General features: G+C 36.7%; 1 protein-coding gene across 11 annotated transcripts in view; it reads right to left on the bottom strand.

Moving 5' to 3' along the window:
* The window catches only part of POLQ (DNA polymerase theta), a 105,596-nt gene that overhangs the window by 3,787 nt on the left and 89,764 nt on the right, over nucleotides 1-12,045 (bottom strand). For 10 of the 11 annotated variants that reach the window (XM_005548035.4, XM_065539162.2, XM_065539163.2 and 7 more), the window contains 2 exons: nucleotides 4,454-4,578; nucleotides 606-759 (listed from right to left, as the gene is read on the bottom strand). In XM_005548035.4, coding sequence (XP_005548092.2) covers nucleotides 606-759; nucleotides 4,454-4,578 — 279 coding nt within the window. The remainder of the gene's footprint in view (nucleotides 1-605; nucleotides 760-4,453; nucleotides 4,579-12,045) is intronic. The other variant, XR_012431665.1, reaches the window with a different exon arrangement.

Here is a 12,045-nt window from a genome sequence, read left to right as displayed (position 1 = left end):
TTTAAAGCAGAACTATGGACATGTGACAGAAGAAAAAAAGAAAATTTCACTGTACTTGTTAGTACAAGAAATAATTTATCCAAGCAATAAAGCGAAAACTCAGGGAAAATATTCTGAAAATAAGAACAAGAAAACAATGTCAGCAAAGTAACATATGTGATAAAGAGATCAAAAGTATATTCTAAGACCAGAGAACACTGAAGGTCATAAATAGGAAAATCAACGTGTTCTTAAAATATGGTCTGAAGACCACAGAGGATCCCAAAATCTGCAGTCAAAATTACTTTCATAATAACACTATGAAGCTATTTGCCTTTTTCAGTTTCATTTTCTTATAAGAGCACAGCTCACAGGTGAGTTTGTTATTACTTTAAATGCTTATGTTTTAAAATTCCGTTTTAATTTATAATATGGTAAATATATAGACATAACCCACAAAAACAAGAGCTCTTTGAAATCCTTAATAATTTCTAATAGTCTAAAGACATCGTGAGACCAAAACATTTGAGAACTGTTGAGAAATAAAATAAAAAATACTTCCCATTTACATTTCCGATATAATTATTCTCGCCATGTCACAGCATAGGACTCATCTATGAACAAACCTGTTCGGTCACTTTGGAGCATACCCTCTCGATGGCCATGGGATTTGAAAGTTGAGTGGAAGGTCTCTAATTGCTTCTGAATGTTAACTGTGGCTATTTTGACAATATCAGCTGCCGATCCTTGGACTGTTGTGTTGATAGCTTGACGCTCAGCCTATAAAAATCAATTAACAGGTGCTCCACCAGATATGCCAACATGATTTCATACCTTCCTTCAGTGTCCACAGATCAGTGCTCACATTAGCAGCCAGACTGGAAAGCTGGACTGAGATGTGACCCAGGACACCAACTATCAGGATGCATCCTAAGAATAACAACTATCATGGTCCATGTCTCTAGATTCTGGGGTTTCCACATTAGGGCAGACAAAAATATAAGAAGGTCAGATTGCTTCAGCTTAGTATCTTGACTACTTAGTTAGGATCCAAAAACTACTTTGCACTTAGAATGTATTTATCTCGTCAGTGTCTGGCTGTTCTAGGCATCATTCTAAAAGATCTACTACTCAAAATAATCTTAATCCTAAATAAGTAGAATATCATTCTTTGGGATGTGGGTTGGAATGTTCTAAGCACACCCTCTATACCAATGGCTTCTTGGTCTTATAGAGTTTGAGCCCAGCAGGTATGGAGCCCTCTGATGTGAATCAGAGCTTTTCATGGGCTACTGAGGCAAATCCTTAGCGGCTAGTGAAAATGCACATCCTAGATCCCTGGGTATTCAGTTATAACTTCCTGGAAATGACTGCTGCCAAGTGCTTCCTGCCCACTAAAATTAATCATCTTGGAAGAGTAGAGGAGGCAGTTTAGGTTAATATCCAGGTGTCATCTATATATGAATATCATTCCCAGTGCCCCAAAATATCTCAGAAAATGAAAAAGGTCTACTCCAGGGAGCGGGGTGGGGGGGTGTCAATGTAATACGAGAGGTATTCTCTAGTCCTCTGTCACCTGAGCTGTACCCAACTTGTAGTATATGAAATGCCTGTAATCTCAGCTACTCAAGAGGCTAAGGCAAGAGGATCAGTTGAGGCCAGGAGTTTGAAACCAGCCTGGGCAACACAGTGAGACCCTGTCTTTAAGAAAAACAAAATAAAACAAAAACCTCTCTCCGCAACTAAAATTACTAATGAGAAGGAGAAAAGGCCACACACAATGTGGGAGAGAAATATTTTCTACACATGTAACCAGTAACAGGTTCCTAAAAATTGATAAGAAAAAATGCAGAAAACTCAACAGAAAATTTAAAAAGAAAACCAGAATAGGTATTTACCCATGAAAAAATAACTAAATGGCTAACAACACATTTATAAGGTTGCTCATTTGTAAGGTTACCTCACTAGCAGCCAAGGAAACACAAATTAAAACTACAGGACACTACTTTATACCCACCAGAATAGCTAAAATTATATTACCTTAACAGCAAGTGTCGACAAGAATGTAGAGCAGTGAGGACTCACATACTCTCACGATGGGAGGACAAACTGCTGTAATCTCCACAGAAAACAATTTGGCTTTATCTACTGAGTTGAAAATACGCAGCAATCCTACCACTGTGTCTTTACCAAACATAAATGCACCAAGAACCTTGTACAATCATGTTCAAAAACACAATAGTTTAGCTTCAAACTGAAAACCCAAGTTCTTATCAAGAGAAAAACAGATAAATTATGGTATATTCATATAACAGTATACAGCTGTTCCTACATGAAACAACAAGAATGACTTACCCACGTAATTTTGAAAAAAGCTAGATATAAAAATATACATATATGACGTATACGGAGCTCAAAAAATACAAAACAAAACTACAGTGTTAGAAGTTATAACAGTGGCTCTTTCTGGGAAGGCGATGGGTGGTGATTAGGAGGATGCATGAAGGGCGCTTCTGGGGCACTGCCAATATTCTATTTCTTGCCCTGAGTGGTAGTTACACAGGTGTAGCTCTGTGATAATTTAGTGAAATCTACATTCTCTATGTGTGAGAATGTACTTTTCAGTACAACAAAAGTTTGAACAAAAGCAAAAACCAAAACAAACAAAAACCAAAAAACAACCTGGCTATGTTTACTCTATTCCTAATTCAGAGGGCTGGAATTTTTTTCCTCAGCAGCAACATGATGAATCAGAACTTTAACACTGAAGTATTTGGCATGAAAAAGCCTTATTACTCTCTCACATCTTCAGGTGCAATAATATTTTCACAAACATATGATTCATTTACATTAATAACTATATATTCCATGTTTTATCATGTAAATTCCAGAAAACATAATCAGTTCCTATTAGATCAAGTCCAAATTTCTCAGCTTGCCATTAAAAGCCTTCTGTCATTTAGAAGAAGCCTTTTAGTCTCCTAGCTAGCTTCCAGCTGGCTCCATCCATCCAGGAGAAAATTATCTACCCCTACGTGACAACTCAAACTCTCCATTCCTACCAGTTTGGCTTCTAGCCAGTCCTCACTCAGTTATCCTTTCTCATTCCCAACAGCCTAAACTTTAAATAGCCTTCAAGAATCTGTTTAAGTCTTTCCTTCTCCCTGAAACCTAAATAATTAAGTATATCAATGATGTTTTCATATATATTTTTTTTTGTTTGCATTATCTCTTCCAAGACTTAAAACTTAGGTTTCCTAGTCCATCAACTAAAGTTACTAGTTCACTTAGAGATACAGTAAAAGCCTGATAAATATCTGATATTTGCATGTGGATATATGAGAGGCTACAGAGTAAAGAAGTAACAAAAAGCCAACTATTCTTCCACAGTCCCTAAAAGCATTAATGCTCAGAAGGCTTTGAGCTCGACAGAAGTTTAGCTGGGTATTTTCGCTACATGCAATGTCTAATGAGCACTAAAACACAAAGTTATGGGTGAAGGGCAAAAAACATCTAGTTAAAATAGGAAGATTTGAATTATACTAGAAGCTTAAATACTCAGGTACACAGAATACTTTGATGAATCCCAATGAATTCAGAAAGAGACTTAAACATAATTTGAGCACATATCAATAAATCTTTTAAATGCTGTTAAAAATAACCTTATTCACTATTTGGGATATCCTAATAATCTCTGACGAGATAGTGGTTTTTTTGTTTTTTTGTTTTTAACATAGGGTCTCATTCTGCCACCTAGACTGGAATACAGTGGTTCAATCATGGCTCACTGCAGCCTCCAATTCCTGGACTCAAGCAATCTTCCCACCTCAGCCTCCCAAGTAGCTAAGACTACAGGCATGCACTACCTCAGTCAGCTATTTTTTTTTTTTTTTTTTTTGTAGATATGGGGGTCTCACTATGTTGCTCAAGTTGGTCTCAAACTCCTGGGCTCAAGCAATCCTCCTGCCTCAGCCTTCCAAAGTGCTGGGACTACAGGCATGATCCACCGTGCCTGGCCAGATAGTGCTTTTAAAATAAGCAAACAAGTAGAATGAACCAAAAATTAATCAAAATTTAGTGACTGGCTAAACTCTGAGGAATGTTAGCAATTTGGTATGATATGATAAATTAATATATGATACAGGAAACAAAGAATAATTAGCAAATGTAAAAGTTAAGTTTATTTACAACTTATTACCTAAGCTAACAAATAATTGGTTTACTGCAACAGAACATTTAAAGTATTATTAAGTAAAGACACGTTTACATTAATCCCCAGACTCTGTTCAGCAAATACTGGCATGTGCCATCACTTCAGAAGTCCTTAATGAAACCAATGGTTGACTCTGTCTACACAGAAGATACAATTAATATGCCAGTAATCCCTAAAATGGACATTTGTAGTATTTACTCTGCTGAAAAAGTACATGTCATTGAAATGTTAACTTAAAATTCCTAAAAAATTTCAACATACGTGAGCTTTATGATAAGGGTTGTTGTCTTTGATTCCTGGTAAATATCTACGCCTTCCCAAAATGGTCTGAACAAACCCATCTCTTTTACAATTTTTCACTGTCTCTCTCATGAATTGATTAATCCCTACGAAGAAAATACAGAAATAATTAATTAGAACTGAAGTATATCCTTCACTTTATTCACTGGTTTAAATATAGCAAAATATACCAAAACCCCACCATGATTCTTAACATTAATATGATATCATCAAACCAGGCATACAAACTTTCACCTTTTCTAGACTCAAAAAGTTAGAAATAAAAGACACTTTAGAAATGAAATACTCTAACTCTTTGGGGTTTTTTGTTTTTGAGACAGGATCTTGCTCACCCTGTCACCCAGGCGGGAGTGCAGTGGTGCCATCACAGTTCAGTGCAGCCTGGATCTCCCCAGGCTCAGGTGATCCTCCCACCGCAGCCTCCTGCGTAGGTGGGACTACAAGCACCACATCACCATGCCAGGATAATTTTTGTATTTTTTGTAGAGATGAGGTTTCGTAATGTGGCCCAGGCTGGTCTCAAACATCTGAGCTCAAGTGATCTGCTCACCTCAGCCTCCCAAAGTGCTAGGATTATAGGTGTGAGGCACTGTACGTGGCCTTTGTTTTTTGAGTAACAACAACAAAAACAAAACATAAAACTAAAAATTCCAGAACAGTGCAGATATCTAAGTGTTTTTACTCCAGGATCTTAAGATTATTCCCCATCACTTTTCACAAGTTTCTGTTGATTGTGTGAATCCTCTTTTACTCTCTCATCTTATTCCTAGGTTTAAAACATTTCAATAGCTCCTTATTACCATCTACACTATGATCCAAAGTAGGACCTTGCTGAAATTAATGCATGAGTTATGATAAATATTTCACTAGGAATAAACATGACCCACTTCTTAAAATTAAAAAAGACTATGTGTAGCGTAGTATTCAAACGTATTCGTATTTCCTAGACCAGCATTCATCCTTTGCAATCTGGGTCGGTCATTATGTCTTAAGCATCTCCAGGATGAATCCTTTGCTGTTGGCAATATGTGATCAATAGCATGGGAATTTCCAAAAGCCATCAGACTCTCGTCTTTTTCTGTTTAAGAATTACTGTGATATTTTCGGGTGAAGAGGAAAGAAAATGGTGAGATTTAGGAGGCTGCACCTCTACAAAATCTCTTACTGAACTCCGATGAGACCTCCAAATACTCAAAGAGCTACTTTAAAAAACAATCAGTGCTGAGGTATAATTTACATGCAACAAAATGCACTCACTTTAAACAGTTTGAGGCATTTTAACAAATGTACACACCCCTGCAGCTACTACTACAAGATACGAAACATGTTCATCTCCCTTTACAGTCAGGCCCCATGATCACCCTCAGAAACTCACTCATCTGCTTTATGACACTCTTGAGTTTCATGTTCATGAATATCATACAAATTGAATGAGACTGTATATGCTCATTTGTGTTTGCCTTCTTTTGCTAAGAAAAACATTTTTAAGAATCATCAATATTGGGCCGGGCGCGGTGGCTCAAGCCTGTAATCCCAGCACTTTGGGAGGCCGAGACGGGTGGATCACGAGGTCAGGAGATCGAGACCATCCTGGCTAATATGGTGAAACCCCGTCTCTACTAAAAATACAAAAAACTAGCGGGGCGAGGTGGTGGGCGCCTGTAGTCCCAGCTACTCGGGAGGCTGAGGCAGGAGAATGGCGTAAACCCGGGAGGCGGAGCTTGCAGTGAGCTGAGATCCGGCCACTGCACTCCAGCCTGGGCGACAGAGTGAGACTCCGTCTCAAAAAAAAAAAAAAAAAAAGAATCATCAATATTGTACTGAGTATCAATATTTAATTACTATTCTTGATCTATACTATTCCGTTGTGGACGTATAACAAAATTTGTTTATACATTTTGCTGTTGATAGACATGTGGCCTGTTCTCAGTATCTGGCCGTTGTGAATAAAGCTGCTATAATATTAATGTACGAGCCTTCCTTTGGACATGCTTTCATTTTTCTTGCGCAAATACCTGATAGTAGAATTGCAGGGTTATATAGTTAAATGGATGTTTAACTTTATTCAAAAGAGCCATACTGTTCTCCAAAGTAGTTTTACCATTTTACAATTAAATGAACAATGTAAAAGATGGTGTTTTTAATATTGGCCATTCTAGTGTTTTGTAATGGCATCTCTTTGTTTTTTGGCATCTCAATTTGCTTTTGCTTGATGACAAATAATGACAATGTTTAATATGGTCATTCATATTTTTGGAAAGTGTCTCCTCATATCTTTTGACCTTTAATTTATCGGATTGTTGAACTTCTGAGCATTGAATGGTAAAAGTTCCTTCTGGATATACATCCTATGTTCAATAGAAGTACTGCAAATATTTCTTCCCAGTTTGTACCTTGCTTTTACATTTTTCATAATTTTTTTATTTTTGTGGGCACATAGTAGGTGTACATATTTATGGGGTACATGAGATATTACGATGCAGGCATGAAATGCATAATAATCACATTAGGGAAAATGGGGTACCCATCACCTCAAGCCATTTATCATTTGTGTTGCAAACATTCCAAGTATACTCTTTTAGTCATTTTTAAATGTACAATTTATTATTATTAACTATAGTCACCCTGTTGTGCTAGCAAATACTAGTTCTTAGTCATTCTAACTACTTCTTTGTACCTATTAACAACGCCCCCCACCCCCAACACTCTTCCCAGCTTCTGGTAACCATTATTCTACTCTCTATCTCCACGAGTTCAATTGCTTTAATTTTTTGCTGAGTGACAAATAACTGAGAACATGTGAAGTTTGTCTTTCTGTGCCTGGCTTATTTCACTTAACATAATGACCTTCAGTTCCATTCATGTTGTTGCAAATGATAAGATCTCATTCTTTTCTATGACTGAATAGTACTCCATTGTGTATACGTCCATTTTCTTTATCCATTCATCTGCTGATGGACACTGAGCATGCTTCCAAGTCCTGGCTATTGTGAATAGTGCTGCAATAAACATGGGAGTGCTTGCAGATGTCTCTTCAGTATACAGACTTCCTTTCTTCTGGGTATGTACCTAGCAGTGTGATTGCTGGATCATATGATAGCTCTATTTCTACTTTAGTTTTTTGTTTGTTTTTGAGATGGAGTCTCACTCTGTTGCTCAGGCTGGAGTGCAGTGGCGTGACCTCAGTTCATTGCAACCTCTGCCTCCCGTGTTCAAGCGATTCTCCTGCCTCAGCCTCCCGAGTGGCTGGGATACAGGCACCCACTACCATGCCTGGCTAATTTTTCTGTATTTAGTAGAGACGGGCTTCACCATATTGGCCAGGCTGGTCTCGAACTCCTGACCTTGTGATCCGCCTGCCTCAGCCTCCCAGAGTGCTGGAATTACAGGCATGAGCCACGGCACCCAGTCTATTTTTAGTTTTTTGAGAATCCTCCAAACTGTTCTCCACAGTAGTTGTACTAATTTATTCCCACCAAAAGTGAATGGCAGTTCCTTTTTCTCTACATCTTCGCCTGCATTTGCTATCACTTGTCTTTTGGATAAAAGCCATTTTAACTGGTGTGAGATGATATCACATTCTAGTTCTAATTTGCATTTCTCTGATGATCAGTGATGTTGTGCACCTTTTCATAAACCTTTTTGCCATTTGTATGTCTTTATTTGAGAAACATCTATTCAGAGATTTTGCCCATTTTAAAATCAGATCTTTTTTTCTACAGAGTTGAACTCCTTATATATTCTGCTTATTAATCCCTTGTCAAATGGGTATCTGCAAATATTTTCTCCCATTCTGTGGGCTGTGTCTTCACTTCGCTGGTTGTTTCCTTTGTTATGCAGTTTTTTTTTTTAACCTGATGTGATCTCATTTGTCTATTTTTGCTGTGGTTGCCTGTGCTTGTGAGTATTGCTTAAGAAATCTTTGCCCAGACTGATGTACTGGAGAGTTTCCCCCATGTTTTCTTGTAGTAGTTTCACAATTTGAGGTCTTAAAGTTTTTAATCCATTTTGATTTTTTGTATATAGTGAGAGATAGGGGTCCAGTTTCATTCTCCTGCATATCCAGTTGTCCCAACACCATTTATTGAAGAGACTGTCTTTTCCCCAATGTATGTTCTTGGTACCTTTATTGAAAATGAGTTCACTGTAGATGTGTGGGTTTCTTTCTGGGTTCTCTATTTTGTTTCATTGGTCTTTGTGTCTGTTTTATACCAGTACTTATCCTAGTACCATGTTGTTTTGGTTACTGTATGTCGGTAGTATAATTTGAAGTCAGGTAATGTGATTTCTCCAATTTTGTTCTTTTTGCACAGGATAGTTTTGGCTATTCTAGGTCTTTCGTGGTTCCATATAAATTGTAGTACTTTTTTTTTTTTTTCTATTTCTGTGACGAGTGAAGAATGTCATTGGTATTTTGATAGGGAATGTATTAAATCTGTTGATTGATTTGGGGAGTATGAACATTTTAACAATATTGATTCTTTCAATCCATGAACACGGAATATTTTTTCATATTTTTGTGTCCTCTTCAATTTCTAGCATCAGTGTTTTATAGTTTTTCTTACATAGATCTTTCACTTCTTTGGCTAATTCCTAAGGGTTTAATTTTATTTGTAGCTATTATAAATGAGATTACTTTCCTGATTTCTTTTTCAGATTGTTTGCTCCTGGCATATAGAAATGCTACTGATGTTTGTATGTTGATCTTGTATCCTGCAAGTTTACTAAAGAATTTGTTTATCAGTTCTGATAGTTTTTTGATGGAGTCTTTAGGTTTTTCCAAATATAACATCGTATCTTCTACAAACAACGAGAATTTAACCTCTTCCCTTCTGATGTGGATGTCCTTTATTTCTTTCTCTTATCTGATTGCTCGAGCTAGGACTTCCAGTACTATGTTGAATAACAGTGATAGGGGAGAGATGGGGTCCAGTTTCATTCTTCTGCATACCCAGTTGTCCCAACACCATTTATTGAAGAGACTGTCTTTCCCCAGTGTACGTTCTTGATACCTTCATTGAAAATGAGTTCACTGTAGATGTGTGGGTTTCTTTCTGGGTTATCTATTCTGTTCCATTGGTCTTTGTGTCTGTTTTATACCAGTACCATGTCGTTTTGGTTACCATATGTCTGTAGTATAATTTGAAGTCAGGTAGTGTGATTTGAAATAATAGTGATGAAAGCAAAAGGGGGCATCTTTGTCGTGTTCCAGGTCTTAGAGAAAAGGCTTTCACTTTTTCCCCATTCAGTGTGACACTAGCTGTGGGTCTGTCATACATGGTTTTTATTATGTAGAGGTATGTTTCCTGTATACCCAGTTTTTTGAGGGTTTTCATGATGAAGGAATGTTGAATTTTATCAAATGCCTTTTTGGCATCAATTGAAATGATCATATTGTTTTTATCCTTCATTCTGTTGATATGATGCATCACAATGATAGATTTGCATATGTTGAACCATCCTTGCATCCCAGGGATAAATCCCACTTGGTCATGATGAATGATCTTTCTAATATATTGTTGAATTCCATTTGCTACTATTTTGTTGAGGATGTTTGCATCAATTTTCATCAGAAATATTGGCCAATAGGTAGGTTTTGTTTGTTTGTTTTGATGTGTCTTTGTCTGGTTGTTATTAGGGTAATACTGGCCTCATAGAATGAGTTTGGAAGTGTTCTCTCCTGTATTTTCCAGAACAGTTTCAGTAGGATTGGTATTAGTTATTTAAATTTTTGGTAGAATTCAGCAGGGAAGCTATTGAGCCCCAGGCTTTTCTTTGTGGAAGACTTTTTATTATGGCTTCGATCTCATTATTTGTTCTTAGACTGTTCAGGTTTTAGATTTCCTCATGGTCCACTCTTGGCAGGTTGTATGTGTCTAGGAATTTACCCATTTCTTCTAGATTTTCCAAATTACTGGCATATAGTTGCTCATCTTAGCCACTAATGATCCTTTGAATTTCTGGAGTATTCATTGTGCTGTCTCCTTTTTCATTTCTCATTTTATTTATTTGGATCTTCTCCTTTTTCTTAGTCTGGTTAAAGGTGTGTCAATTTTATCTTTTCAAAAAACTAATTTATTTTCAGGTCAGGTGCAGTGGCTCACACCTGTAATCCCAGCACTTTGGGAGGCCAAGATGGGCAGATCATTTGAGGTCAGGAGTTTGTAACCTGCCTGGCCAATGTGGCAAAACGCTGTCTCTACTAAAAATACAAGAACTAGACAGGCATAGTGGTGCACACCTGTAATCCCAGCTACTTGGGAGGTTGAGACAGGAAAATTGCTTGAACCCAGGAAATGGATGTTGCAGTGAGCCAAGATCATGCCACTGCCCACCAGCCTGGATGACAGAGCAAGACTCCATCTCAAAAACAAAACAAAACAAACAAAAAAAGAAAAACAAACAAAAAATAACCAACTTTTCGTTTTGTTGTTCTTTTGTATTCTTTGTTTCAATTTCATTCTTTATTTCTGCTCTAATCTTTATTATTTCTTTTCTTCTACTAATTTTGGATTTGCCTTGCTCTTACTTTGCTAGTTCTTTAAGATGCATTTTAGGTTATTTATTTGAAGTTTTTCTTCTTCTCTTTTTTTAATGTAGGCACTTATAGCTATAAAATTCCTTCTTAGCACTGCTTTTGCTGTATCCCATAGGTATTGGTATATTGTATTTCTATTATCATTTGTTTCAAGAAATTTTAAAATTTCCTTAATTTTTTAATTGACTCACTGGTCACTCAAGAGCATATTGTTTAATTTCCATGCTTGTATAGTTTCCAAAATTCCTTGTTAGTGATTTCTAGTTGTATTCAATTGTGGTCAGAGTAGACACTTGATATTAGTTTTTTGAATATTTTAAAACTTGTTTTGTGATCTAATATATAGTCTATCCTAGAGAATAATCCATGTGCTGAGGAGAAGAATGTGTATTCTGTGGCCATTAAATGAAATGTTCTGTAAATATCTATTAGGTCCATTTGGTCTCTACAGTGCAGATTTAGTATAATTTCTTCATTGATTTTCTGTCTGGAATATCTGTCCACTGTTCAAAGAGGGGTGTTGAAGTCTCCAGTTATTATTATTGAGATCTCTCTCTCTCTCTCTCTCTCTAGCTCTAATGATATTTGCTTTATATGTCCAGGTGCTCCAATATTGGGTGCATATTACAATTCTTATATTCTCTTGCTTAATTGACTCCTTTTACATTATATAGTGACCTTCTTTGTCTCTTTTCATAGTTTTTGTCTTGAAATCTATTTTGTCTGATACAAGTATAGCTACTCTTGATCTTTTTTGGTTTCCATTGGCATGGAATCTCCTTTCCATCCCTTTATTTTCAATCTATATCTTTAGAGGTGAAGGGTGTTTCTTGTAGGCAACAGATCACTGGGTCTTGTTTTTCTTTTTTTGAAAAATCTATCCAGCCGCTGTGTCTTTTTATTGGAAAGTTTAGTCCATTTACATGCAATGTCATTATTGACAGTTAAGGACAACACCATTTTATTGTTTTCTGGTTGTCCTGTGTGTGTTTTTTTTCCCCTCCTTTTTTCCTTC

The sequence above is a fragment of the Macaca fascicularis genome, chromosome 2, assembly GCF_037993035.2.
Source record: "Macaca fascicularis isolate 582-1 chromosome 2, T2T-MFA8v1.1".
Lineage (NCBI taxonomy): Eukaryota > Metazoa > Chordata > Mammalia > Primates > Cercopithecidae > Macaca > Macaca fascicularis.
This window is presented reverse-complemented; position numbering and strand designations above follow the sequence as displayed.